Source organism: Thunnus maccoyii, chromosome 12, assembly GCF_910596095.1.
Source record: "Thunnus maccoyii chromosome 12, fThuMac1.1, whole genome shotgun sequence".
Lineage (NCBI taxonomy): Eukaryota > Metazoa > Chordata > Actinopteri > Scombriformes > Scombridae > Thunnus > Thunnus maccoyii.
This window is the reverse complement of record NC_056544.1, coordinates 11028965-11056375: the sequence shown is the minus strand read 5'-3', so window position 1 is coordinate 11056375 and position 27411 is coordinate 11028965. Positions and strand designations below refer to the sequence as shown.

General features: G+C 38.9%; 1 protein-coding gene across 2 annotated transcripts; it reads left to right on the top strand.

The window, feature by feature from the left end:
• Positions 1–90: 90 nt before the first annotated feature.
• On the top strand, positions 91–19638 carry LOC121908280 (lysine-specific demethylase 4A-like). Of its 2 annotated transcripts, XM_042428184.1 has the most exons (23): positions 91–257; positions 1234–1395; positions 2558–2733; positions 2900–3014; positions 3209–3402; positions 3980–4029; positions 4123–4226; positions 4363–4500; positions 4695–4921; positions 7210–7373; positions 7512–8182; positions 8735–8866; positions 9072–9186; positions 9487–9662; positions 10127–10340; positions 11035–11114; positions 12622–12677; positions 14209–14317; positions 15288–15479; positions 16595–16765; positions 16961–17080; positions 17599–17691; positions 17901–19638. In XM_042428184.1, the coding sequence occupies exons 2-23, from the start codon at positions 1255–1257 to the stop codon at positions 18036–18038; spliced, it is 3576 nt and encodes a 1191-aa protein (XP_042284118.1). In that variant the 5' UTR covers positions 91–257; positions 1234–1254; the 3' UTR covers positions 18039–19638. The 2 variants fall into 2 exon arrangements, with proteins under 2 accessions (XP_042284118.1, XP_042284119.1); XM_042428185.1 differs by lacking the exon at positions 8735–8866.
• Positions 19639–27411: the final 7773 nt, after the last annotated feature.

Genomic DNA, 27411 nt, shown 5'->3' with positions numbered 1-27411 from the left:
TTTAAAGAGATTTAAAGCCACCAGACTCGCCCTCTGATTGGCTGAGCGTGTTCCATGCGTGTTGTGGTAAACAAAATCCGCGGTACGTGCGCATGCGTTGAAGCGGTAATGGAGGATAGTAATCTACTCATGGATTTTACTCACAGAGGGCTTAGGTAGCCAGCTGTCTTTCTTCTGTGTTCACAACTGCTGTTTCTGTTGATTACGAAGTGTTTGCATCGCAAGAGAAAACTCTTTCATCACCCGGGGAGCAGGTTGTAAGTATCTGCATGTCGTGTTAGCTGACGGCCTTCACGTTTACTCCACTTAACTCAAAATGCTAATCTGATAGCTAAACTAGCCGGAACTGCTAATGTCGATGGTAGCGGTGGGGTCCCGTCTATTTCCTAGAATTCGCACCACTGACTCAAGAGTTAGTACTGTTTGCATTGTCTATTAAAACTGAACTGGAACAATTGTCGACTAATGCGTTTAGGAATAAGCTAGCTGTAATTTGATACATTATAGAGGATTTATGATGAGAACGTTAAAGTTAGCCTTTCCCAAGTTATAGCTGTGGAGGAGTTTGCCACACATGAAATAGTCCTATCCCGCTAGCCTAGTTGTCTTGAAAACAACACTGCAAGTTCACTCATAGAAGTGTAACTCATTGTCGTGTACGTGACGAGGACTAACTCGTACTTGAATATCAATGAAAACAAATAACGTCATGCTCACTATCATAGTAGCTAATGCTATGCTGTATGTCATTTCGTTTTCGTAATACGATTCGCTAATGTCTTTAGCTTGTTAGCAGGGGAGCTACCGTTAGCAGGCGAGGCTACCATACAGTTACAAATCCATGGATGCAGGGTGAGAAATTACGCCAGCCACCAGCCAAATGTTGGTAAGATATGAAAGTGGCTGGTAGATCAGACAAAAAATAATGATTTACTATTGAGTGGCTGGTGAATTTGAACATTTATCTGTCAGTGGCTGGTAGATGTTGACATTTTAAAAAGTTAATGTCCCACTTTGCATGGATCTATCTATATATCTATATATATATATATATAGATATATAGATATATAGATATACATACATGCTTGTTATACATCCATGGTCCGGTGATGAAACACAAATGTGTAAAATGCCTGTGTATAGCAACAAAGAGTCTCCACTTGAAAAAATATTAACGTTATGGTTTATCATGTATCATTAAATAACAAATGTCTCTTTTTTACAATATGCAGGAGCTCCCATTGAGTTTTGGGATGGCGTCAGACGCAGTTTCCCAAAACCATGGTTCCAAGGGGATAATGACATTTTACCCCACTGCTGAGGAATTCAAGAACTTCAGCCGCTACATTGCATATATAGAGTCCCAAGGGGCACACAAAGCAGGCCTGGCTAAAGTAAGTGCTGATACAGCGTGTGTTTACAGTCCATATTCACATCTGCTTTGTACAACAATTGTACAATCATCAATGACACATTTATGAAGGATATTAGATAGTCCCTCCAGTTTTTTGTGTTTATTGTGGGCAAAAATACTTGATTTTGCAGCTGCTTTTCTCAAAAATTGTGATGCAATGTTTTATGTGCTCTTAATGTAGTAGAAATGTGGGAATTGGGAAAAATTGGAAGCAAAGAAAAATAATGTGAATAATTTAAAATATATAATTTTATTTTTATTTCATAAATGATTTTTTTTAAACTACTGCCATTGAAGAGTCATATGTAATCACTTCCTTCCATAAAAAGCATACTGCATGTGACATAAACAACTATATGTCAGTGCTAATTTTTAAATTTATTTTCTGAACATGAGAGCCATGGGCTCAAAGTTATAAAAAAGAAAATACTGTACATGAGTTCCATTAATAAGCCTTTATTAAATAAACTTTCACCTCAACTTTAGCACCAAATTAAATCAACCAATAATGCCATTAAAATAAATCTACTAACATAAAAATATAGTTTCATTTCCAAAGTGCCCATTTTTATGTTTGAGGTAAATTATGTCCATTTTTGCTGTCTGGAGGAACAATGCATCAACTTGTATTCTTCTGACTAACTGAATACAAACCTCATGTGGGAACATTTGGGAGTTTTTTTGCATGGTCTATGGCAGTAATTTTTGTTGGCAGGTGAGATTTGTCCATCTTCCACCTGAATGCACCTAAATCATTGCTGAATGCACATTGCAATGGCCTAAGTTACCGAGACACAAAATGCGACAATTGGTCCAAATCACAAGTGGTCTGTTGACTTGGCCATTTCATGCGGAAAAGTTGCAATAATTTAGAAAAATTGCAAGCTCTTGCAAATACTGTGCAGAAATTTTCGTTAATTAATGTAATCACAAGACCGCAATTTCCTGGAGGGACTGCTTAGATAGTTTTGATTTCTGTTTTTGCTGTGGCATAGTTTAGACAAACATGAGGCCATTTGTTCTTTAAATTTTTATCATACATATGTTGCAAACATGTGACATTCTTACATCCAGAGCTTTACTGATTTTAAAAAGTGTTCAGAAAAACATAATGACTTGCTTTCAAACTTTCTTCCTCCAAGATTGTCCCACCAAAGGAATGGAAGCCGAGAAGTTCCTATGATGATATAGACGATTTGGTGATACCTGCACCTATTCAGCAGGTGGTGACAGGACAGTCAGGCCTTTTCACTCAATACAACATTCAGAAGAAGTCCATGCCTGTCAGAGAGTTCCGCAAGATTGCCAACAGCGACAAGTGAGACATGCAGAAATAAGACATTTAAAGTGTTTTATTTTTCCTTCTGCCATCATAAAATCTGTGATCTCTGCAGTTTAATACTGCCAGTTGCACTTTCACCTTGATGCTGCAAGTTAATTTGTGCTACTTTTTGGTGCTAATAAATTGTTAATGCCTTTTATAGGTTCTGTAGCCCTCACTATGATGACTTTGAGGAGCTGGAGAGGAAGTACTGGAAGAATGTGACATTTAACCCTCCCATATACGGAGCAGATGTCAATGGAAGTCTATATGACCCTGTGAGTTGATATCTTGGATGATGTTGCATGTTGTTGCTCTAGTGAATGTTCACCAGTATTGATGGGTTTTCTCCTGCTGTCTGTGTATCTGTTGACGTGATACACAAGGGGTTATGATAACGTTATCATTACGCTGCTTCTAACTGTTTCACGTCTCACCTGTTGATCTTGTATTATTTACTTCACTCGTGCAGGAAGTCAAAGAGTGGAACATTTGTCATCTGGGCACAATTTTGGATACCGTGGAACGTGAAAGTGGCATCACTATTGAGGGTGTTAATACACCGTACTTGTATTTTGGCATGTGGAAGACCACCTTCGCTTGGCACACTGAGGACATGGACCTCTACAGTATCAACTACTTGCACTTTGGAGAGCCCAAATCATGGTAAAGTACACAAACTGATATATGATCTTGATCAGTTGTAAACATAAATTGTTGATTCTTACTCAATATTATATACTTCATATTAATTTAAAAAGAAAACACAGACTTCCTATGTCATGTTGATTAGACTGCTGCATAAGTGCAACAGGAGGTCCCATCCCAGAATGTCTTGGTTTTATAAAAAACTGCTGGGTGGAGAGCCAAACAAGTTTTTTCACAGGGTAGTACATCATCTGATGATGCACCACATTAGCCCATCAAAATGCACTTACAATTTACTAAAAGCGTGTACCTTTTAACATTGAGCTGCTTAACCTCATGGACATTAAGAGGAGGATTAAATTATTGCCTATGTATTAAAATACTTCAGTAATTACTTTTCCAGTTATACAATCTGGCCTCAAAGGAATAAAAAGTTGTTAAATAAACCTGTGCATCCACATTACCCACAATGCAACTTGGCCGCAGACAGTTCAATCAAAGATTGAAGCCTAAAGCAGAGAAAATTGATAGTTCTGCAGATGAGGGCCCAATATCAGTTCACTGTGAATTAGAAGACTCATTTCAATGTCTGCAGGTACTGTGTTCCTCCAGAACACGGGAAAAGATTGGAGCGTCTGGCTAAAGGTATGAGACCAGTGGAATATTACCATAGATATTTAGTATAAAGTTGTTAACAATCGGGGACCTCCAACATTTATCTGCTTTCTCCTCTTCTAGGGTTCTTTCCTGGTAGTGCCCAAAATTGTGAGGCCTTTTTGAGGCACAAGATGACCCTCATCTCCCCCTCGATACTGAAGAAATATGGTATTCCATTTGAAAAGGTACGGATGGACTAATTGTCAATTCCTGTTGCAAACAGATGACCTCCTCTCTCTCAGGTTGTCCTTACACCCACTACAAAAGCAAGATGTATAAGCTGTAGTTACTAATTTTTTATTATCTTTTTTTCCCCCTAAGATTACTCAGGAGGCTGGTGAGTTCATGGTAACTTTCCCCTATGCCTATCATGCTGGTTTCAACCATGGTTTCAACTGTGCTGAATCCACCAATTTTGCCACTGAGAGATGGATTGAATACGGCAAGCAATCGGTTTTGGTGAGGAACGCTAACAGTTGATCTAATCTTCATCAGATTATTTACTTTGGCTGCTATAATGTAAACATATGCATTCATATAATTGTAGAATCTATATAATGTGTAAATGTACATCAATATACATATTTATCCTGACAATACCTATTGCATTCATCATTCGAATTATGTTCTATTTGTTCCTTTCTTTCCTTTAGTGCTCATGCCGTAAAGACATGGTTAAGATTTCTATGGATGTATTTGTGAAGAAATTCCAGCCAGACCGCTATGAACAGTGGCTGGCAGGGCGAGATGTGGTACCCATCGATCACTCACGGCCCACCCCAGAGGCTAAGGAGTTCTTGGGGGAGTCCTTCAATGACATCACCAGCAACAGTAACAACTGCTCCATGGAGAGCTGTGAGGAGGATGGAGAGTGGAAGAGGTGGGTCATATACTGCATATACATTCGTAGGTTAGGGCTGTGCGATATGCAGATATATATCGTGTGACGAGAGAAAAACGTCTATCGTTTCATTTTGTGCTCTATCGTTTAAATTGTTGTGACGGAAATCCCACACACACGGGGGGGGTGGACGGCGGGGACGGACCAACTATTTATACATTTAATTGAAATGTGCAATATCGAGATGGGTATCGTTATTGGGATATGAGATTTTGGTCATATCGCCCAGCCCTAGCGTAGGGTAATTTAGTACTCATGGTTATTCAAGCTTCTATTTCTCCTTTTTGTTGGGAGACTTCTGTGTATGTCAGCTAATGAAGGTCCAGTGACATAAGCCTCTTTCACTCATAGCTCTCAGTAAATTACTGGGATATCTTTTCAGGCACCGCTAGTGATTTTCATTGTTCACACATGCAGCTACATTCAGGAACATTTCCATCTTGCGCCTTTTCACACATGTCATGGCAGTGCTGGACTAGATGGGGCAAGGGACAGTTCAGCAGATGGTGGTCATACAACACTTATGTATGCCAACCGCTCTGAGACGGAGAGGAGCTCCCTTATTTCGGAATCTTTCCAGTTTCCAGCCATTCTTGAAAAAAGGAGCTTGTTTGCAAATAAAAGGACTTGCATTGCTTGTTAGTTATCAAATCACCCACAAAAGCATCGGTAAGGCAGCCATAAACAAGTCACAGATTCAAATGCGTCATCAGCAGAGTCTTGTGATTGGTTCGCTCGCTCAGTGTGAAAGCGTTGTTCGTCAGACGGACATAACCCTTTACGTGCTTGTACCTGCAACATTATTGCTTTCATTCACAACACAGCCATATCAGCGTTTTCCTGGAGAGATCTCCCTGAATGTCAATCTCTGCTCCCATTCACACATGACCCCATGCAGGAAATGTTCCTGAACAGTTCAGGGATAGACTGCATGTGTGAAATGGGCTATATAGACATAGATACAATATTAAGGAATCCCATGATTCTTGGTGTCATGATTTGATTGAGAATAGATTCTGAATTAAATAAATAGATGGGGCACTATTTTTAGGCTCTTAACTTCAGTGCACTATATTCCAAACCACTCACTTGTGTCCTTAGTCAAGTGAACTGCAATATAACTGACAGTCTAACTAACCGGTCTTCTTGATGAAGGTAACTGACTGACAGAAAAAAGAAGAGAAAAGTCTGAGAGTATGCAGCTTTTTTATTTAAAAAAGTTAACTGCATTCATTTGGAAACATATATGCTGATAATGAAATGAAGTTTAATGAAAGTAATTTACTGAGCAACATCACTGCTTAAATGTTTCTTTGTGAAAACAGAAGTTGGTGTGTATCTAATTGTGTAAGGGGGGGGTGGTTGAAGTTTTGTAAACCTGCAGTGTGTGCTGGGTAGTCGGTCTCATTTAACTAACTATTTAAGTTTTATCATGTGAGGATAGAATATCTCTCATAATGTGTCACAACTTTATGTGACATATGAACAGTCCATCACTGCTCCAGTGCAAGGGATTGGGACTTTCCTGATTCCAGGTGTGAGATGCAGCTGTTGTAATTGGGGAATCACTTGCACTGTCACGAGGTGCATATGGTAGGCCACATGCTACAATCACCATTCAGTTGCTGAAGACACGGGCTCACTGCTGGATTTTGGGTTATAGAGATAGAAGGGGAATTTTATTTAATATTGACAATTGGGTAACTGATTCCCAGAGGCAAATTAAATGAAGATAACACAGAAGAACTATTTGAAGGGTATTTTTGGAGGGTAGCCTTTTATGCCATTGCCAACATCACATTTGTTTTCTATTTTTCTGTAAGTGCTACATTATTGAAACAATTTCAGTTTAGTTTTAGTTTGCAGTGAGATACATGTTTGTTTTACTTCGGATTTTGGAGAGGGAAAACATATCATTTTTATTTTGTTATAATTTTATAAACATTTTTGTTGTAAGAAGTATTTGTTACACACATCAGTAGTGTGACCATCAAGAACAATTCAGTAAATGAGGTTGCAATCCTTTAAATGTTGAAATGTTAGATTGGGGATTTTGGGAAGGCAGAATCTAGTCTTGTTTAATGTTGTCTGTCCTTGACACACATGATGTTTATGGTGCTTTCAGGAATGTACCATTAAGTGAAATGTGTCTTTTCAAAAGTAACCCAACAGTATATGTATTCTGTATGGTTCCCTATCAATGGAAATCAAGAGAATGGGAATTGTTACAAATCCTTTATCATTGTCTCTATTTGATAAACCCTCAGCACCACACAAAGGATAGAGACCAAGAGACACAGGGTGTGTCTAGAGGTGCCCGAGGAGGTTGTTCCCAAGGATGAAGACGAGGAAGTGGAGCAGTACGGGAAGCGTCCCAGGCTAAGTCTTATACCTCCACGTACTATGTCACAAGATGGCAAGAGAAACAAAGGTATTCATTACCAGTGAATCATTTTACTGGCTCCTTTAGGTTAGCTACTCTAAATGGGTTTTCAGTTATCTATAAAGAATTTTTTTGCGAGGGAAGAAAATGAGATGAAAGTGTGCTTTTTTTTTATCCCCTCTACAGGCCCACCAAAGTTGGTAGTAACGCCAACCAAGCTCACTTTAATGGATCCATTTCACAGGGGCTTAGGTAATAGTGATGCAGGCCGTACCCCTCACTATACCAAGACTCGTGCACCTGCAATCTCGTCTCAGTCACAGCCCAAGAACGGACATCTATCAGTTTCAGTGACACCTACGTGGACAGAAGCCACAGCCCAGCCTGCCCGTAAAATGGGGGTAGCCAGCCTGCTCTTTCACAGGACTCTCAGTCCAAAAGACACTCTTCAAGTGCGCAGCTACACTCTAGAAAAGCACCAGCAGCCTCACACACAGCTTCAGGTGCACAGCTATGCCAGAGAGCATCAACCGCGTCATCTCCAGCTCAGAGCCTGCACACTGCCTCACACACAGGTTCAGTCCTCGCCTCAGGCCCCATGCTGTGAAAGAAAGGAGCCACAGCCAGAACCCAAAAACATTCTTACCAAAGTAGCACTGAATGATTCAGAAGCACACAGTCCTGTGGAGAAGAACCAAAAAGAGGACAAACCCAAAATTTCAACGTCTCTTGAAGCTCAGGCTGAAGAGGAGAAGCCTGAAGCTGAGGACACCAGCAGGTCTGCTTCCCCTCAGACTCTAACACAACCCAGAGAGTTAAACATGGAGATTGAGGCCCCCAAGAACAGCAAAAGAAAGGTCTGTGTTTTTATTTTCTTTAACTGAACTTTTTTCTAGTATTTATGTAAAAGTAGCACAGTCCGTTAAAATGCTAGTGATTGTTGGCTCTCTGTCTCAGTGGCACATGCATGTTAGAGCACAGATCATGTTTCAAGGAGCATGCATGATTATTTCTGTCAAGCTAACACCAAATGATCCAAAGCAGCTTGTAGTTAAGTCTTTTCTTTGTAATACTGCATGTACAGTAGGTACACATGTATGTAATACTGCATGTGCAGCACCAGTCAAAATTTTGGACACACTTTTTCATTCAAGGATATGGGAAGGTGTGTCTAAACTTTTGACTGGTACTGAAGAAAAAAAAACACACAACACTTTTTGGTGGCTCTGTACTGGTACATTTCCCTTGCACGATGTTTGCATACTAATCTCTTTGATCTTGTCATCATTACTAATTACTAACTATCAATAATTGGTGACCTCTCTGATGGTGACACAATAAACTTTATCAGGCATTATTTTAAAATCTGCCATGAATGTTCAATGTTATTCATGCTGTTCAAACCACAGAGTAACCAATGCCCCCTTGCGGATAGTGGCATTATCATCCTGAAAGACACCATTCCTGTCAGGAAACCAATGCACGATGAGATGAAGGTGATCGCACCTCAGTGTCTGCAGGTACTGCAGAAGAATCACTATGTAAGTAGTTACGAGCTGTAACTAAACTCTAAGGGATGATTGGACTTAATGTTCATCTGGAAATGTATGCATACCAGTACAGAGCTACCAATATGCCTCATAATGGGAAGATCTCACAGTAACTGATTTTATGTTCATTGCTACAGGTACAGTATAATCCCTGTTTTGAAAGTTTTGTCTTGCTATACATTACCTGCTCCACCAGGTGTCAGAAGAGCAATCGTACTGCAAGTCAGTGGTGAAGAAGCAACAGCAGCAAGCGCAGCTCTGTAGACTTCCCCGTCATCACCCCTTAATCAGAGAGGTGCACAGTGACGATGGTACGCAGAACAATATTCATTTTATTGGTTTGCAATATAGTCAGTCTTCTTAATGTAGTGGTACTATGTGTTCTTGTTTACTAAGCACTGTGATTCATAATGTCAGGTCCTGGCCTCATTATGTCTTCTGTAAATGTATTAAATTTTCTTGATTTAAACTTTCATTTTTCAAATTCTTCACTGCTTCTTCACTTTCCATCTCTTTAAATCTTAATGCTTCCCCTTCTGTCCTCCTTCATCTTACTCCTGTCACACTTTCCCACTACTTCTCCGTCTTTCATTTCACCATCCTATCCGTAGAGGTGTATGTAGATATGGAGGTCGAGCAAGAAGAGAAAGAGGAGTGGGCAAAGCCGCTTACTCAACTGTGGCAGTGTCGACCATATAACCCCCAGACAGAGAGGGAGTACAACAAGAGGATGGGCCAGCAGGCCCCTTACTGCTCCATCTGTCTGCTCTTCCACACTTACCAACAGGTGAGAACTAGAACCATGTTCAGTCTTTATGAAGTTATTTCTGTTATTGTCTTATTACCATCCTATCAGTGGAAAGTTAGTTATCAATACCTAAAATATATACAGTACCAGTCAAAAGTTTGGACACACTTTCCCATTAACTTGAATGAGAAAGGTTGTCCAAACTGTTGACTGGTACTGTATGTATTTTTTGTCATTTATGGGAATCAACTTTTGAAGCAAACATCTTGTGTCTTACATGTCAAGCTTGATAATATAGTTTTGAAGCAAAAAATATATATCTAATATATGTCTCACAAATTAGCCACTGTAATGTCTGAACAACGCTGACATGGTTGTGTATTGATTTGACACTTAAAAGATTTTAAGGTGTCTCAGCCAGAGAATCCATCAGATATTAATATAATGAATGTGTGGGGAAAAAAAAGTGATAATATGTCTCTGAACCTTTTTTCCCCCTTAAGTCTGAGTCCAGTAGTGGGAGTTCCAGCGTGACATTGGTGAACCATCCAGGAGGCCGCCAATGGTCCAAACCAATCATCCCTGAAATGTGTTTCAACACCCAAACCAGCAAGACAAATGATGGCGGGGAGGGACAGCTGTCTAACCCACATGTAGCAGAGGACGGGACCAGCCGGTTGGTCAGCTGTGCTCAGTGCTGCGTCCGCGTACATACCAGTAAGGCCCCTATCTACTCAAAGTATGCATTGTTTAGAACATTCCAGTACATTCAAGTCCTTTGTTATTCTTCAGGAAACAACTACTCAAAGGTTATTCTTAACACTACTGTTACATGCAGTTATGTGAGAAACTGCCATCAGAAAAGTCCATAAATGGATTACGGATGAATATGTAAACACATCTGTGGCTCATAAAATTATTCAGCAAGGAGTGCTAAGAACTCTTACACACAATGTACACAGAGTCTATCTGAAATGAATTGTTTTATTGTTAATGTTTTATATTAGTCCATCCTGGTCTGGTCGTTCTGTATACTAATCAGTTCTATTAAATCATTTTAAATATGAAAATAATTCCAAGACGTACACAAACATACACAAATACTTTGCTAGTTAAGCTCACTAAAAAAGTAAAAAATCCCTGCCCACGGCTGTCTCATTCTCAGTTCCTCTTTTATTTTATGTGGGTATGACTCTCAATGTTTTGCCCACAAACAGTCTTCCATATCTATAATCAAAATGTTGCCAGTTATATCCACATAAAATAATGAGGTGAATGGGGAATTAATGTAACTTTTTGTGCAGGTTACCAGCCAAAGAGAGGACATCATTATTAACGAAGTTGTTAAATGCAGGTTGTGAGATCTTAAGAGAAGAGAATGTGTGATGCGTTCTTTTCTGTTCCTGCTCAGGTTGCTACGGTGTGTCTGGGGATGAAGCGGAGCTAGACGACTGGCTGTGTGCTCGCTGTGAGGCTGATGCCACCACCGAGGTTAGCTAATTGGTCATTATTTAGAGAGAAATCATTTACATTACTCCTCCTTCTGATAACAGGTAAAACCAACAAATGCAGCAGCAGATTTGTTGTATCCCTGTATCAGGGTGTGCTAAATAGTGAAAAATAGATGGCACGTGGTGAGGCATCAAGGTTTTAACAGAAACATCTATATACACAGCTGATGACAGACCAGTGCCATTGGCTGACTGCCACTGTGACCACGTGTAGTAAGATAAAATTTAAACTCATTTAAAAAAAATTTAAGTGAATTTATTTGCCTCTAGCTGCAGCTGAGACCATTGTGGCATTTACAAGAATCGTGATGGCCTCTTAGTTTTTACTGCAGCTTTATATGGCACTGAAGTTCAGCAAACATAAATGTACTTCATGTGCACTCATGGTAGCATTTCCTGAAGTGATTATATCAAACCACTACTAACCACACCAGCACCTCAAGGTTGTGCCTCTAGCTTTCTCTGCTATAATGCAAAATAAGAGGCGCTCTGTGTTGTCACTTCCTTTGGTTTAAGATGGTTGTAGAATGTTGCCTTCCTTTGTTTGTTACTGTTTGGGGGATGTGTTTTTTCCTAACTATGTTTGTGAAATGAGCCTGTAAACTTCCTTTGCGTTCAGCATTCTTGTCTGATCAGAACAATAGATTTTTGTGAGACACAAAGACCTTTGACCACCATTGGGCAATGCTACCACATCGTTTATTGTGACACTTCAAAGGACTTTGATTTCCTGCTGTTTCTGTTTTTATTTGTCTGGGTTTTCAAGTTTGGTATACATGACGTTGAAGGATAGTCTTTTTTCCCCCTTATTTGAGAATGCAAACAATCTTAAACTTATTTATCTTGTAGATTTATAAGAGAATTATAAGCATGCCCTGTTTTGAAAAAAACCCATGATATAAATTTTCTAGGCTCCTAAATTGAAATATCTTCAGTAAGTTTACCAGCCATATTATACCATATTTCCCACCTTTGTTTACATAATGTGTTCCGTAGGATATTGATGATATCAGGGCAGAAAATCAAGCGTGAAAATACACATGTACAACTGAGATTAGATGATTGCAACCCAATGTTATTTATTATTGTGGCCAAAAACTATTAACGGTCCTACACCCTTTATTAGTATATGTGACTGCTATAGAGGTAAAACAACCATCTTCACTTCACTCTCTGCCTGTGTCCTTATTACTCAACCTGTTGGCTGGTGTTTATTAATTAGTGCCACTCTGTAGGTCACTTACTTGCAGTGATGTATGTTAGGAATAGGTTGTAAGAAAGTGCAGTGATGCGTTTGTTACAGCTGCTTTACATAGCTGACACCTATCCAGCGGAGGAAATATGGATCCCAATGTGAAGGTATAAATGATAAAGAGTAGAACATCATATATCCAAGTGTCCAGATTTAAATATGATAATAAAGACATGAACTGCCAGAACTACTACTTTCAGAATTAACAGACATTATTGTGTGTTTCTTCCTTCAGGATTGTTGTCTGTGTTCCCTCAGAGGTGGAGCTCTGCAGAAAGCCAACAATGACAAGTAAGTAATACCAGCAGACAACAGTGCAGCCACCACAGACCTGTAATTTGTGTTTAGTAGCCATGGAAATCCAAGTTGCTGCTAAATTTATGCCAATGTCAGATGAACTGGTGTGAAATAGTTCAGGGATCAGTCTTAAGTGTGAACCCATGAGTTATTAGTTATGAGGACAAAGGGTGTTTGATTTGATAGGATGATAGGACATGTGGTAATATGGAAACACCCAGGACTTTATTGTTTGGACTTTTGTGCAGGTTCAAGTGCCCTAACACGTTCTTAATTCTCATGGCATTTACAGTGTGTGATGTTTACAAAACATCCCAGACATAGTGTGTCTGGCTGGTACACAACAGATTGCTACCCATGCTCACTGTTCACTTTTCTATGAACCACATTAAAGTCAGTTACTGCTGAAATCCATCTGGTGGATCAAGCCCCTCAAGCTAAATGCATTTTTTAATGCACACACACACACACACAGATACAGCAGATGTGTTTATGTGGCTGTTATACATCCTCATTCTGTGGTTACACTTTATCCATGAATGAAGGGCACTTTACATAAATGTCAGTTGAAAGACAGGAAATGATACTTTTTTGGTTTTTTTCTAAGGATGTTTTTATAGCTGTAGAGATTGTAAATCCCCCCTGAGGCAGATATGTGATATTTGGCTATGCAAATAAAATTGACTTGACTAGACAGGCAATGTTTCCCTCTCAGCCAACTATCTTTAATGTCTTATGACAGTGGGTAACTTACTCTCTTCTTATTGGTCATAATAATGCACTTAATAACTATGAATAGGTTACCAGAGGTTGCAAGTGTTGTGCATTTTTTAGCCTTCAGGTGGAGTTCATCTAAATATTGTTTACGGAATTATATTCGGGCAGGGACCACTTATCGAACTTATGTTAGTTATCCGTGGCACCATGGAATGTATTTTAAAAAGTAAACTTTTTGCTCCACTACATATCCAAACACACCAGTGACTGGTTTAGAACTTTTGACAAAAAATGATTTGGACTCAAGGTCCACTTGCAAACTAGCTTTCAAATGCATCTCAGAGTCCTCTGGTGGATGAAGTTCTCCAGGAAAAAGCTAGTAAATGGACCTTAAATCAAACTACTTTTTCATGAACTTTCATGTTCAAGTTATGAATAAGTTGTTCAAACAACATATATTTTACATGGAGATAGTTCCTGGTGACATTTATGCAATCTTGTTTTTAAAGGTGTCTGTTTTGTGTTTGGGGGAAGCTTGGGAAATTTGTGTCATGATTTGCTGAAAAGTAATGCTGTTTTCAGTTAAAATAATAATAAAATATTAGTTTATTATAGAATCCTTACCATGTATTTGTCAATTAATCAATTCTAATGATTTTTATGTTGACATTAACGTGTATTCCCAACACTAGACTGTTTAAATGATTAACCACATTGCTGCTACATGTGCTTTGATATTTCCAGAAACACTGCACCCTGGACATTGTACTGTTTGTCCCGAATCTACTTCATGTTTGCTTTCTCATAGGTGGGTTCATGTGCTTTGTGCCATCACTGTGCTGGAAGCTCGCTTTGTCAACATCACCGAGCGGAGCCCCATCGATCTCTCTGCAATCCCACTGCCACGCTTCAGACTGGTAAGACTCACTGCAGTCACAGTGATGTGGTGTGCGTGCTGGTATGGGGACCTGTTTAGTAGCTGTAGGCATGAAGGTAATAAGTCATATAAAATGTCCTGTGAACATTTCTGTCAATTCAACAGAATGCTGAGATTAAACTCAAATAGTTGCCCCGCCTCTTTTCTGTGTGTTTGTCTGATGTTCACCAACACACTGCTCTCGATATTTATTGACATACAGTAAATGCCCCGATAATATCTCACCTTTATCACGGTTTTTCCATTTCCTCATTATGAGTCAGTTCTTTTTTTTATCACCACCTCACATCCTTGTGAACTCATACATAGTTTGTATTCTCGGTAAACAGAGCTGATAGCATCTGTTTGTGGTTCTAGCTGTGGGCACACATTATAGCAGAGTGAAAATGTTGGCTGTCCTTTACCCTGTTTCATTTCTCATTCTAGCCCTCAGAGACATCACATTCTGACTACATTTGATTTAAAAAAGAGAAAAAGAAATAGACAGGAAATAGAAAAAAATAAGCGAGTCAACTAACTAAGGAGTTCACTTGGAAGGGATTAAAAAAGCTGACACATATATGCTATTCTTTTGTCTTGTGTATGAGTCATCTACGAAACAGTCTGCTGGAAATAATTCAGGACTTTGGTCACAATAGTTGGCCTTGTCTCCATTGTTAGAGGTCGGTTCAATAGATCTACTTTTAAATTAGCACATGTGATGTCAGAACCCCAAAAGTTATCAAAAGGAAGTTTTGCAATTTCCTGCTAACATATTTGCGCTCCATTTCGTGTCTGGTTCTGCCTGTCTTTTACTCCCTTTTGAAAACTTTATCATCCTCCCCATTTGCTTGTTTCCTTTCTCCTCCTTTCCTTCCCCTGTACTTCCTTTACTTAAATCTGCCACTCAAAACTCTTCCTCTTAACCTTTATTCCCCCGCTTTGTGCTTCTGTCTTTGTCACTATGGTAGAAGTGTGCGTACTGCAGGAAGCGGATGAAGAGGGAAGTGAAGGGCTGCTGTGTGCAGTGCTCCCACGGGCGCTGCTCCACGGCATTTCACCCCACCTGCGCTCAGGCAGCTGGGATCCTCATGCACCCAGACGACTGGCCGTTCATAGTCTACATCACCTGCCACAGACACCGAGCGCCTATCATGCCTGAGGTACCACAGTAGAAAAGCACTTCCTTCATTGTATATACAGTACAGTGTGACAGCCGTCAAGTCAATGTTATTTATATAGCCTCAGAGGGCTTAACATTACATACATTATCCTGTGAAGTTCTGTTTACATTTTGGGGTTTTGTGCGGTAAAAAGGGCTAACTGGAGCATTTCTTGTTTGAAGAAATAAAAGGTAATGTAGTGATGCACACTCACTTGTTGACTATATCTTATCTCATTGCTTAGCTGGTATTAGGTTATTTAACTAAAGGGAAAGCTGCCCAGACAAGTATGTACTGTGATGACTAATTTTACTACAAGCACTTTCTGTGTTTTGTGAACTGACCTGTGTTGTGGGAAACAACCAAGGATGGCACTTAAAATGTTGCATGTAAACACAGCTTACTTGAGATTTTTCTCAGTTCCTCATTGAAGATTCCTTCAGTGGAGTCAGAGTTCAGTGGTTACAGGTTCTAAGATCATGTTAGGACCTCTTAAATGTTCTAAATCAAGTTTTAAACTATTTTCTTGTGACTGTTTTTGTTGATTATGCAAGAAGGATAAGATAAATGCATTTATCTTCATGCCAAGATACTTTTAGAAAGTGAAGACTAATTAGGCTTGCATCTTAGCTTCTGGCCCTGGTTTAGTCAGCCATGCTACACAGTAATAGCTGGAAAACTGCTTTCTCAGCCCTCAAACTACCACAGGGATTTTTACTTTTATAAATGTTCATGCTGATTTAATTTGCTCATTGGGGAAGAAAGACATCTGTTTGGTCCTGTTGAGACAAAACTGATGTTCACTGAATTTAAATGGACTTTATGAATGTTTCTTCTTTGCTGTTGTGGCACTGAGCTATGCAGCAACAAGTCTGGGCTTGTTAGTGTGGCTCCTCTGCTGTAATGTGGTACCATGAAGCAGAGAGAGCAATATAATTTCCTGGGTACACATTACTGACCAAATATTGCCTCAGCAGTATACTTGCTGAGTTATCTTTATAGACCCATGCTTTCTCCTGCACTATAACCACTGTCTCATCTTTCCTGGAGGCTGTTAGAGTGAATGATGAGATATGATAAGCTTTTAAGAATAACACCTGTCTTCTGTCCCACAGCGTGACAAGGCTTCCATGCGGGAGTTGGCAGTGGGTCAGAAGGTGATCTGTAAATACAAAAATGGCCGTTACTACCACAGCGACGTGGTAGAACTGACTACAGCCACCTTCTACGAGGTTGTGTTTGACGATGGATCATACAGTGACAACCTCTTCCCAGAGGACATCGAGGTATAAATAATAGAATTACTTCTGTTAATCATTTACTGCCTCAAATGAACAAGATCAAAGTATCAATCAGCAGTATCGGTGATATGAATGGATGAAGTGAACTAACTTAATGAATAACTTTGTGAGATGTAAATGACAGGTTCCTTGTCTGATATATACACCTATATTTTACCATGCATTCTAATGTGTTTTCAGAACCGGGACTGTGTCCGACTCGGTCCACCTGCAGAAGGTGCTGCTGTTCAAGTGCGATGGACAGACGGGTTGATATACGGGGCCAAGTTCGTAGCGTCGCACTCCATCCCCATGTACCTGGTAAATCTCCACTTATCTGTCTCAGTTGCCCTCCCTGACATGCTTATGCTATATGTAAAATTCTTACTCACTCTGTTCAAAACACATTAGAAGATATTGAGTGAAGTCCCCTAACCTCAAAAAGTGTGTGGTCTGTGCAGTTAACAATAAAAACATCAGGACACAAAAATATCTTAAACCGAAGTACCTTTATCTGGTTGGCTTTTTATGCAGTTTCTCTGCTAATTAACATTTGGTTCAGGAGAAATTATGATGTGACACAACTGACTGCATATTATTACTTGTAGTTTTACTACCCAGTTAAGCAGTTGGTTTATTGCAGCATGTGAGTAAAGTTCTTATATTGCCATGTAATAAAATACTAAAACCAGCAGTCATGCAAATGCTGGTGAAGGGAATTTTAATCCACGTGTATTTTAATGGTTCAACTTCCTCTGTGTGTGTGTGTGTGTGTGTGTGTGTGTGTGTGTGTGTGTGTGTGTGTGTGCGCGTGTGTGTGTGTGCGTGCGCGCATTCAGGTTGAGTTTGAGGATGGATCACAAATCTCTGTCAAACGAGAAGACATCTACACTCTAGATGAGAATCTGCCCAAACGAGTGAAGTCAAGAATGGTAATTTATAATCCCCCACAGATTTGATTCATATCAGAGAAGCATAAAGAAAAAAATAATCTGAAAATGCAAAGATACCTTTTTGTCAGAAGTGTTATGAAGTGTGCTAGGTGTGACTTTAAACATTGGTTATTGCACATTTGGTATTTAACAGATTAGCAAGCAAGCAAGGACTCATTTCTCTCTCTGATGTTGTGCTTGCTCCGCAGTCGGTGGCGTCAGATATGCGTTTTGAGCTCTTCACACAGAACGACGTCAAGCAGAACTCCAAAAGACAACGGGTCATCAACTCTCGATACAGAGAGGACTACATCGAACCCGTCATTTACAGAGCCATCATGGAGTGACGTCCGTCTCTCTCTCTCTTTCCTCCTGCTTTTCCACCTCTCCTCCTCCACCTCATCAACTCACCACAGAGAGCTGCAGCTCCAGGTCTTTGCTTCCTGGTCTGGCTTTCCTGTTTCTGCCTGCTGCTGATAGGAACCCCCCCCCCCCTCCCCTCTGCTTCCATGGCCTGTCAGGCTACATATTTATAAACTACGGCTGGGACTTTAAATGACTTTTGTGTGCATTGAATAATGTTCTTAGACCTCCCGTTTCCCTTCACACCCTGTATATTGTGTTTTCTTCTTACATTTCTTTTTTTTCCACTTTTTCTCAGGAAGGAGCCATCAGTGAATTATTAAATATGGAAAAGGTTGGACTATCCCACTGAGACAAGATGCTTGTTTTTTCTCTACAGCCACATTTAGCAGCTGTCAAGTATAAATACAGCTTTACACAGTACATGGTGGACAGTAGTTTTTCTACTTCAGTGATATTTCTTTCATAAACAGCAGGACATAAAATTGCACTTGGGAATGAGGTTTTAAAGAAAGCATTACCTTGGGTCAGCTTTTCACTCATGAAATTTAACAGGTGGAACTGTACATGTAATCGGCTATTAACTACAATATCAATTTGATTAATCAAGATTTCTGTTAAGTTGTAACCCCAAAGAAATGAAATAACATCTCAAGGTCACTGTCAGCTCTTGTTGCTGTAAGGTGTGGACCTGATTTTTTTTTTGACTGATCTTTTCCTTAGATTGTACTTCATGGAATGCATTATATATTTCATGAGAATTTCCTTTCATAGTTCACCTGTACCAAGGTGTGTCGACGTGCATCTACTGTGAAAATAGAAGAAAGCGAGGCAAGTTTTATAGGCCCAAGCCTTACATTTCAAAAGGGCCAAGTGTTCTTTGTTTTTTTTTCTAAAGCTTAAGGTTTATTATAACTATTGTAATTAATGTTATGATTACACTTTATTTATGCAATTGCATTAAGTTTGAGAACAAAGCTATTTTTGTCATGTCCTTTTCACAATCTGTAGAAAACCTCAGATGTATTTATATTTATTATATTGATAGGTTTTCACACATCCTGTTAAAGATTGCAGGCTTGCTTTCCTTTGCTCCTTTGGGACTGGATGGTGCGAATGCCAATTTAGGTCAAGTCCCTCTTAAAGCAAAAAGCACTTATTGTTCCCTGCTGCCATGGGGACATTTAAAATTTTTCTAGACGTATGGCCTCCACTAAGTTTAGATTAGATGAAGATGGGTTATTTTTTGGTGTTTCTCTGATGAAAGCTAGCTCTAGAGGTTATAGTTCAATCCCAACTAAACAAAAACATTGTTAGAGGATCATTTTCAGACTTGTAAAGCAAGTTTCCTTTCATGTTGAGTCCCTTGTACCTGCTTTGAAATAGTCATTTCTGTAGAGAATTATGGAAAATTGCTGGCTTCCCAGGAGGATGTGGTGTGCAGACAACTTTTTAGCTATGTCCATTTGATGGCCACTGTTAACTATTTGGTTTCATTTGGGCCTATATCCAAGGCACCATTAAATCTGTACAACTCTTTGTAAACATCAACTGTTTGAGTAAAGTTTGGTCTAAGAAAAACAACCTTGTAGTGTTTGTTTTTGCCTTAATATGTAATTACTTCACATAAAATGTATGTGTGCCTGCATGGTTGCAGTGATTGTCTGATAAATCTCTACAAATACCACACTTTAATTAGAAATGAGCAGATCAGGCAGCAGTTCTATTAGAATCATTACGGTTTTGTGGCATGCTGTTCTTGACATTTCTGTTTTTGGATCTGTGTTCCTCCCTCAGCCAGAGGGGTTGCAGCTGTGCCAAAGCAGGATGAGTCTTGTAGGGTGGAGAGCGCTGGTGGAATTTGATTAGATGGATCGCTCCTGGCTCTCTGTATCAGGCCATCATTTAAGCTGTGTTGGAGCCTTACAAATATATTTTAATTTATTTGAGATACAAACTTTATAGCAATCTGACACACCTATAACACACACTAATACTTGTTCACTGGTTAAAAAAAAAAAAAACAGCATTCAAGATCAACACTAAAGCAAGCTAAAAAAAAAAAAAACAGAACAAAACAATAGCCTCCCAGGAAAGTCAACAAAAAATTGCAATTGTGTCAGAAGTCATCGTTCTGAGAAATCTTTGTCACAGGCCAATTCTGCACATCTGCCTCTCCTGTCAGCAGATAACAGAAGTGAAATAAAAGCTTCCGGTCTTACTAGTCTGATCACATGGGAAAACTTAGGACACATAATGACGGTAGCCTTCCTCCAAATAAAAATAGAGCCATAGCCTCACCCATTAGAACTCTTGTGCTTGCATCAGATCTCGTCCACGAGACAGAAAATACAGGATAAAGGCAACCAGTGATGACATATTGGTTCTCTATAGAGGTAGGAATTATCTATCACATGCTTGTTGAATTGTTTTGTTTTTAATGTGCCAGTTTTATGAGAAACAGAGCAATCAGAAACCAATACAGTCTGGTTCTCATGTGTAACATAATTATTCCCTTTAAGAGGCTTCTTTTTTTTTAATTTGCGCAGCAGATTTCACAGACTGTCAAATTTCACAGGCACCATTTTGAACATCTTCAACATTTTTGAATTGCAAATATATTAAGATTTTCTGAGAAGACCTTTGATAAAATATCTCATGCATTACATGTTTTAACAGGTTTGCATTGTAAATGTCACCGTCACTCCCTCTGTCACTGGGAAAACAACTCCAACCCCAGAATTATTGACTTCAAACTAACACTGAGAAATCTTATACAGCTGAAGTTTTTTATGTTATATTTTAGTTCTACTGACTATATGTCAGAACCAAACTGAGAAGATAGCTGATAAAATTATTTTAAAATATTTGGAGATAACTTTCAAAATCAGCTGGATTCTTCAAGGTGAAGATGACTTGTGCCCTGTTATCCATTGTCTCCTCAAAATCCACACAGCGCATTAAATCAGCCTGGACCCCTATAATCACCTTTAATGGACCCTTTATAAATGAACCAGCTGTACACTGCTCGGCAATTTACTTCTTCACCACTGGAGTACCGTCACACCTTTCTGTTTGGTAGCTGACACACAAGATATATTGAATTGCTTGAAGGGATGTAATGTAAGTGCATAGCAGCACGCATTCAAAATGACTGATGGACTCCATTACTCACCACTATATGACAGCTTGTCATGGATCCAACCCAATACAGTCAGCTTGCAATGGCAATATATTGTGTTATAAGCAATTTATGAATTGTTTAAAAATGCAAATTGGTGGTGTTTAAAATATATTTTAACACACACATTTGATCTTACATGTTGATCTTTGCGAGATATGTCGATCTCTGTGACCTTTGTACAGTACAGTACAGTATGTACATGTTCTATTGTACACTCCTGTATATGTAGGTTTATGTACATATTTGTGGGATCACTTTTGTAACTTCACATTTGGAGGGCAGATTTAAATGAAAAATGTAAGAAAATTTGAGTATATCTGAGTCTGTACACATACACACTCACACAAGACAGTTCACACTGTTTGGCTGATTGACTCAGGCACAATATGCATAAGAGTTGTGAATATGAGTCAGCATTGTTTCAGGTATCAAGTTGCAATCTTGAACTTTCAAGGAAATACCTCTGGGGAATTTTTAGACCAATTGACTCAGCTTCAATTTAAGAGAAACGGCGTAGGTGTGCTATTTCACTTCTCTTAATGTAAACTCCCATGAGTATAACCTTGAAATTCTGCTAAAACTTCAACAAGAGCCTGTAGACAGGTGGGATGCGGTCATTCACTTGTGGGCAGTGATAGCGATAGTGAGAAATGAACGCTGACATCCTGCCACCTGCACTTTGTCTGCACTTGTGCTCTCAATGATGCCTCTTCCAAATATGATGAAACATGCCTTTGTGATGTTTCAGAGCGTTTTTTTTCTCACCTCTTTGGTTTCGAGCTGTGGTGGACAGCATGTTCTGCTTTTCATATGCCATTCTTGCATCTCTCAGTTTAGGGTTTGGTCATAGTATCGGCTGCTGAGATGCGATATTTTCTCACCAGGCGAAGAGCCGTAAATGTTACCTTAGAATTTATGATGTCAACATTTGCTGTATGTGATGGAAGCTCATTTAGGCCAGGAAAAGGAAGTTACATGTGCTAAAAATTAAAAATACTCATGGTAATTCAAAATGAGTGATAGTTAGTCAAAATTAATTTTGGCTTAAATTTTTATATAATTTTTTCATGGGTAATTTTGACTTCATTGGTTACAATTACCTTTGACTTACTCAATTAAATTAAAAACTAAAAAAAAATTAGTTGACTTAAATCATGATTTTGTCATTTGACTTAGTAAATCTTGTTATCTAATGATTTTGATTTAGGAGGTCACATTTCTTTACTTACGTATTTTGATTTCCATCACATCTAACTTTTCACCCACTTTTTTCTTTCTCTGGCAGAAATGGTCCTCCATAGCATGTAGGATTTAATCTTGTTTAACTGGATTTAAACTATGTATCTCCATTTCATGCCATGAAATATACCTGACAATCAGGCTCTGAGGAATGAAGGCAGAGAAAAAAGTCCCATTAGTACACAGACAGAACAGCACAAACGTAAATGTTGTGAGAGAGATGGGTGGTCAGATATCTCACCCGCCCACACATAGACTGCCAGTAAACCACATGCATTAGATGCCTTTCACCTGCATTAGGGCTGTGTGCTCTTTCCCATGCATCCTCCACGTCTACACAGGCTCATAACATCTGCTGACAGATGGGGAATGGAGCCCGCTCGAGCAGCTTTGCTTGCCTTCGCCCCCAAAGCCTCCGCCACGTGTGGGGAAGTCAGTGGCACCATGTAAAAAGATGTGAATGCTGTAAAAAGTTACTTAAAGAATATAAATATAAAAGTTAAAGCAAAAACCTTTAGATATAGAACAAACATTTCAAGGTTACCATATCTTTTTGGAGAGGATGTGTAATGATATGTAGGTTATGAAGGTTATAGAAAGGCTTCACACAGTGGAAACAACATTTTTAACTGTTTCTGTTTCATGCATTCTCTAGTAAGGAATCTCTTTATTTTCATCTTATGATTTCCTAGTTGACATGCAATTCAGCAGCGAATTTCATCAGAAGGTTTCAGTGTTCTAGCGTACTGTTTTCATGCTTTCGATAATTAACAGGCATCTTTTTCACTTTATTGAGTGTTTCACAGAGAGTTTAATGGATTTCTCATTTGAGATACAAAACAGAAATCCATGACTGCATGCTGAGTGCTACAATTAGCTGCTTTCGCTTCGGTCTGCTCTGCTATTATTATTTATCACCAGCGGCTGTTTTCAACGAGTCTGTGGGAGCTGAAATAAAATGAAGAGAGCTACTGTGTGGTTAAGTACTACTCAATGAATCTGATGCGCTGAAGTGGATCATCACAAAGAACAAAGTGATTTTTATGTGGGGTAATAGAAAAGCGATTATTGTGACTGAACACAGCGGGGTCATGTGAATTTGTGTTGTGCCAGTTTCCTTGGTATAACCTGTTCAACTTGACTTGTACAGAGGCTCAGCTAAGACAACAGCTCGTACATTTATTGTACTAATACAAACCATATTGCTAGAGAAAGTAGGAGGCAACTGTGATTATTCAGAAAAAATATGTATGTATATGACAATGTGAAGAAAAATATCAGAGCTTAGTTAAAATGCAGCTGATGATGACAGTCTCCTTTTTTCTTTGCTTCTTCCATTCTAATTTTTACACTTGCTGTCTTCCCTGTATACTCCTCCCATATTAGCTCCTCATTTCTTTTCTGATACCTTACCATCTGTGGCAGGCCATTTGCTCTGCTAAGCCCTTCATTTTCTATCTTCTTTAAACACGCAGACAATCACAAACTTTGGTGCAAAAGTAGTTTTTTTTGTCTTTACGCAGAATAGGAAACAGCAAGAGCATGCAAGCCAATGGCTGTCTTGTTGTTTTCACACCGGCGCTCTATTTCTCAGCATGCCTTCATATCTAAACTCTCACACTATCTCCCACCCCCTCTCTATGATCCTGCAGCTGTGGCTCCCTCAGGTCCCTCTGTTAGTAGGGTATTATTGTCTGCAACCGCCTCAGACCAGTCACATGGTAGTCAAGTGACAGAGCTTGATTTCTGATTTTAAGACTTTGGTGTTTGACTGGTATTTTACTGAGCTTGTTTCTCAAACGCAGCATGCAACTGTTTGACTGTCTTTGCAAACAGACAATAACTCTGGTCTGTTCACACAGTAGTAGCAGCTTGTGGTGTAACCAGCACCTGTCATCTCTGTGATGTGCAAGATCTAGTTTTAAAGAGCTAACTGTATTTATATTGTTTATGGTAATTCTGCAGTCTATTTTCTATAGAAGCTAGAACGGTGCAAAGACGCCGAGAAATACTGTGCTTTTGTACTGTTAATGAATTTAACCTCACCAACACGGCATGGCATCTCAACCCACATCAAATTGGAAGTAGCAAACCAACCCCTGCGTTACCCAAGACCACATCCTCTTGACTTTCCATAGCTCACATAGCTACAGATATATTCAACAGCTGACATTATGACTATAACATCAGCTGAATAAATCATCATACTGCTGTAAAATATTACCTCACCATTCAGGTAGAAACAGATGATCTCAGTATCTCAAGAAAAGGGTTCATTGCTTTTGTCTATACTCTTGCCAGAGAGTTTGCATCATCATAAGAACACAGTGGCACAGTGGCACTCTTTCATTTATTGTATTAACTATTGGAAGGCAGGTTTGGGCTGATGGAGTGTAAATTTTGGTCATTGTCATTGTACAAACTGTCCCTGTAAGGTTAAAAACCATCATAACACTGGGAACTCTTGCAAGATCAAAGAAATAATGACAGTCAATCCACAGTGACACGCTGAGGCTTTGCATCCGTTAGTCGAATGGCTTGGCTTGTTATTGACGGCAGCCTCTCTGTACAGAATTGTTGCATGTTATTGATGAAAGACTCAGCAGCCTGCATGAAGTGTTTGTTAGAGCAGACCAACCTCCACCTCATTGTTTCATATTTCGTCATTGATGAGTTTATACTGTAACTCCCTGAAGTCAAAACTCTTAGTCATCCTCACAATGAAAAGTAAAACTATACTATACTACACCGCACTGCACAGTAAGGGTGATAACAGATAACCAGTGTTAATACATAGGGGCGATGTGTTAACATCCACAGTCTTTTGGTCTATTGTCTGTTTTTCTGTGCACACTGTATAACTTCTAGCTCACTAATATAGTGGTGTTTAATCAGTTTAAATCTATATTTGATTTCAGTATTTTAGATTTTTTTTTTTAATTATTTTTAGATAAATTTTTATTTATCTACCTCACCAATATATGTACTTTATGGAAACATGAAACTGGCAAAAGGTAGTAAAAGGTTATCAGACAAGTGAAAAAATATCTGAATACATCAATAAATAAGATTTTAACCAAAAAATTAACATGAAGGAAAAAACAAATATAAAGCTTCATACTTTTAATTAAACACTGGTATATAAACATACTGAGTGCTAGTCAATTCAGATAACTGCCTAGCTTCAACTTACAAGTGAATTGTTAGCATGCTGTTAAAAATTCTTTAGCTACTGTTGTAGTTTATACCATAGATATATACCATGGATGTATTATAAGAGCTGGATACCGGATCGAAAATGGTGCCTATTCAGTCCAATAAGAATTGCCTACCTGGCTCATACGCCAAAAAAGTTTCTAGCTTCTGGGTTTACTTCCATTTCCACAATGTAAGAAACTTTCTGCACATTTCATGCACATTAAATTATATTATTTAGGGATGTCTGCACAAGTATTAACCAAAAAAAAAAAAGGCCAAATCCATGCTTGACAAAGAGAGGTTTTTACAATTCCTTATGACAATTAATTATTTTCCACCACATGCACACTCTTCTTTTGTACCTTTGTTCTGGCTTTTTTTTCCCTGGAACATCGAAATGCAGCACACAAGTCTGATAGAGAGCAGCCCAAACCCCGGTCCAATGAGGCATCTATGTGTATATATCTATGGTTTATACACTGTAGTAAGCTGCAGCTGCTGTAGATACAGCAGTTAACTGAGAACACTGATGTGTTTAACATCACCACACTTGGACACATTTGTCAATTTTTATATAAGCATGAAAAAAAGGGAAAATGGGAGCTGATGAAGTGAAAGACACATTAGGGAAAGACAAACAGAGGAATAAAAAAAAAAAGTTTAGATTTATTTTATCAACTAATTGAAAAAAAGGAAGAAATATTAAGGTTCTATTTTTACCAAGTGACTGGAGTTTAAAGGAAAAGTGTAAAGTTTTAGATTTCTTTTTACACTTTATTATTACATTTATTGTATTATTTATTGATGTATGCTGACTTTCAACTTTTACTGCCTTTTGTCAGTTTGGGGGCTCCATAACTCAGTGGTTAGTATGATGGTGATTTTTCCCGATGTTTCTGGAGTACTGTGGGCAATGGTTTTATACATATATATATTTGTCTGTGCGTACAATATGTATTTAACATATGTGAGATGTGTGTAGACAGATGTTGTCACATGTGTTGTGAGGAGCGTTGTTGGTATTGGTTTCCTGTAATGAACTTACAAATGTCAAGCCATGTTTGTGACATCACAGGCACTTGACAACACAAAGGTACTTGATAAATTCAGGTTTTATTTAAGTCCTACCGCTGGTGTCTGAGATATCACATTTGACAAAATAAATAATTTTAAATAGCTGGGATGCCACCTTACTCGCTAGTGCTGTAGATGTTGAGGGAAGCAGAGAGTTTTTGTGCTGAAACTTCCGCATTGTCATTGGGTGTGTGGCTTGCGAGGAAACATTATCCTTCCTCAATGAAACTGGTTTAGAGGAGTGATTAAAAAACAACAACAGTGTAGAACAGCCTGCTGACTGTTAGCTGTAAACTGACACCTTACTCTATGATGTTTAGTAGATCCCAGTATTATTTATTCATGTTCTCTTCCTGTTTTCCTTGGTGAGTGATTCTCATTTCTATCCACATAGTCAGTAGCTGTTACTTTAGCTTTAAGGCTGTTGGTTTGTCCTCTATGCTTGTAAAAGTTAATTGCACTCACATTAATCATTACCATGGCATAATGTCAAATACAGTGGAGTTTTCTAACCAAAGCCCCTCATGTGGTGAAAGTCAGACTTAAGTCACTTGTCCATTAACAGAAACAGAAACAGGAACAGTGTTTAACACCTCAAAATGTAGGGCTGTTGCTGTGACAGTTGAGCTTAAGTCAGGGCTGAGAGACAACCGTTATGGTTA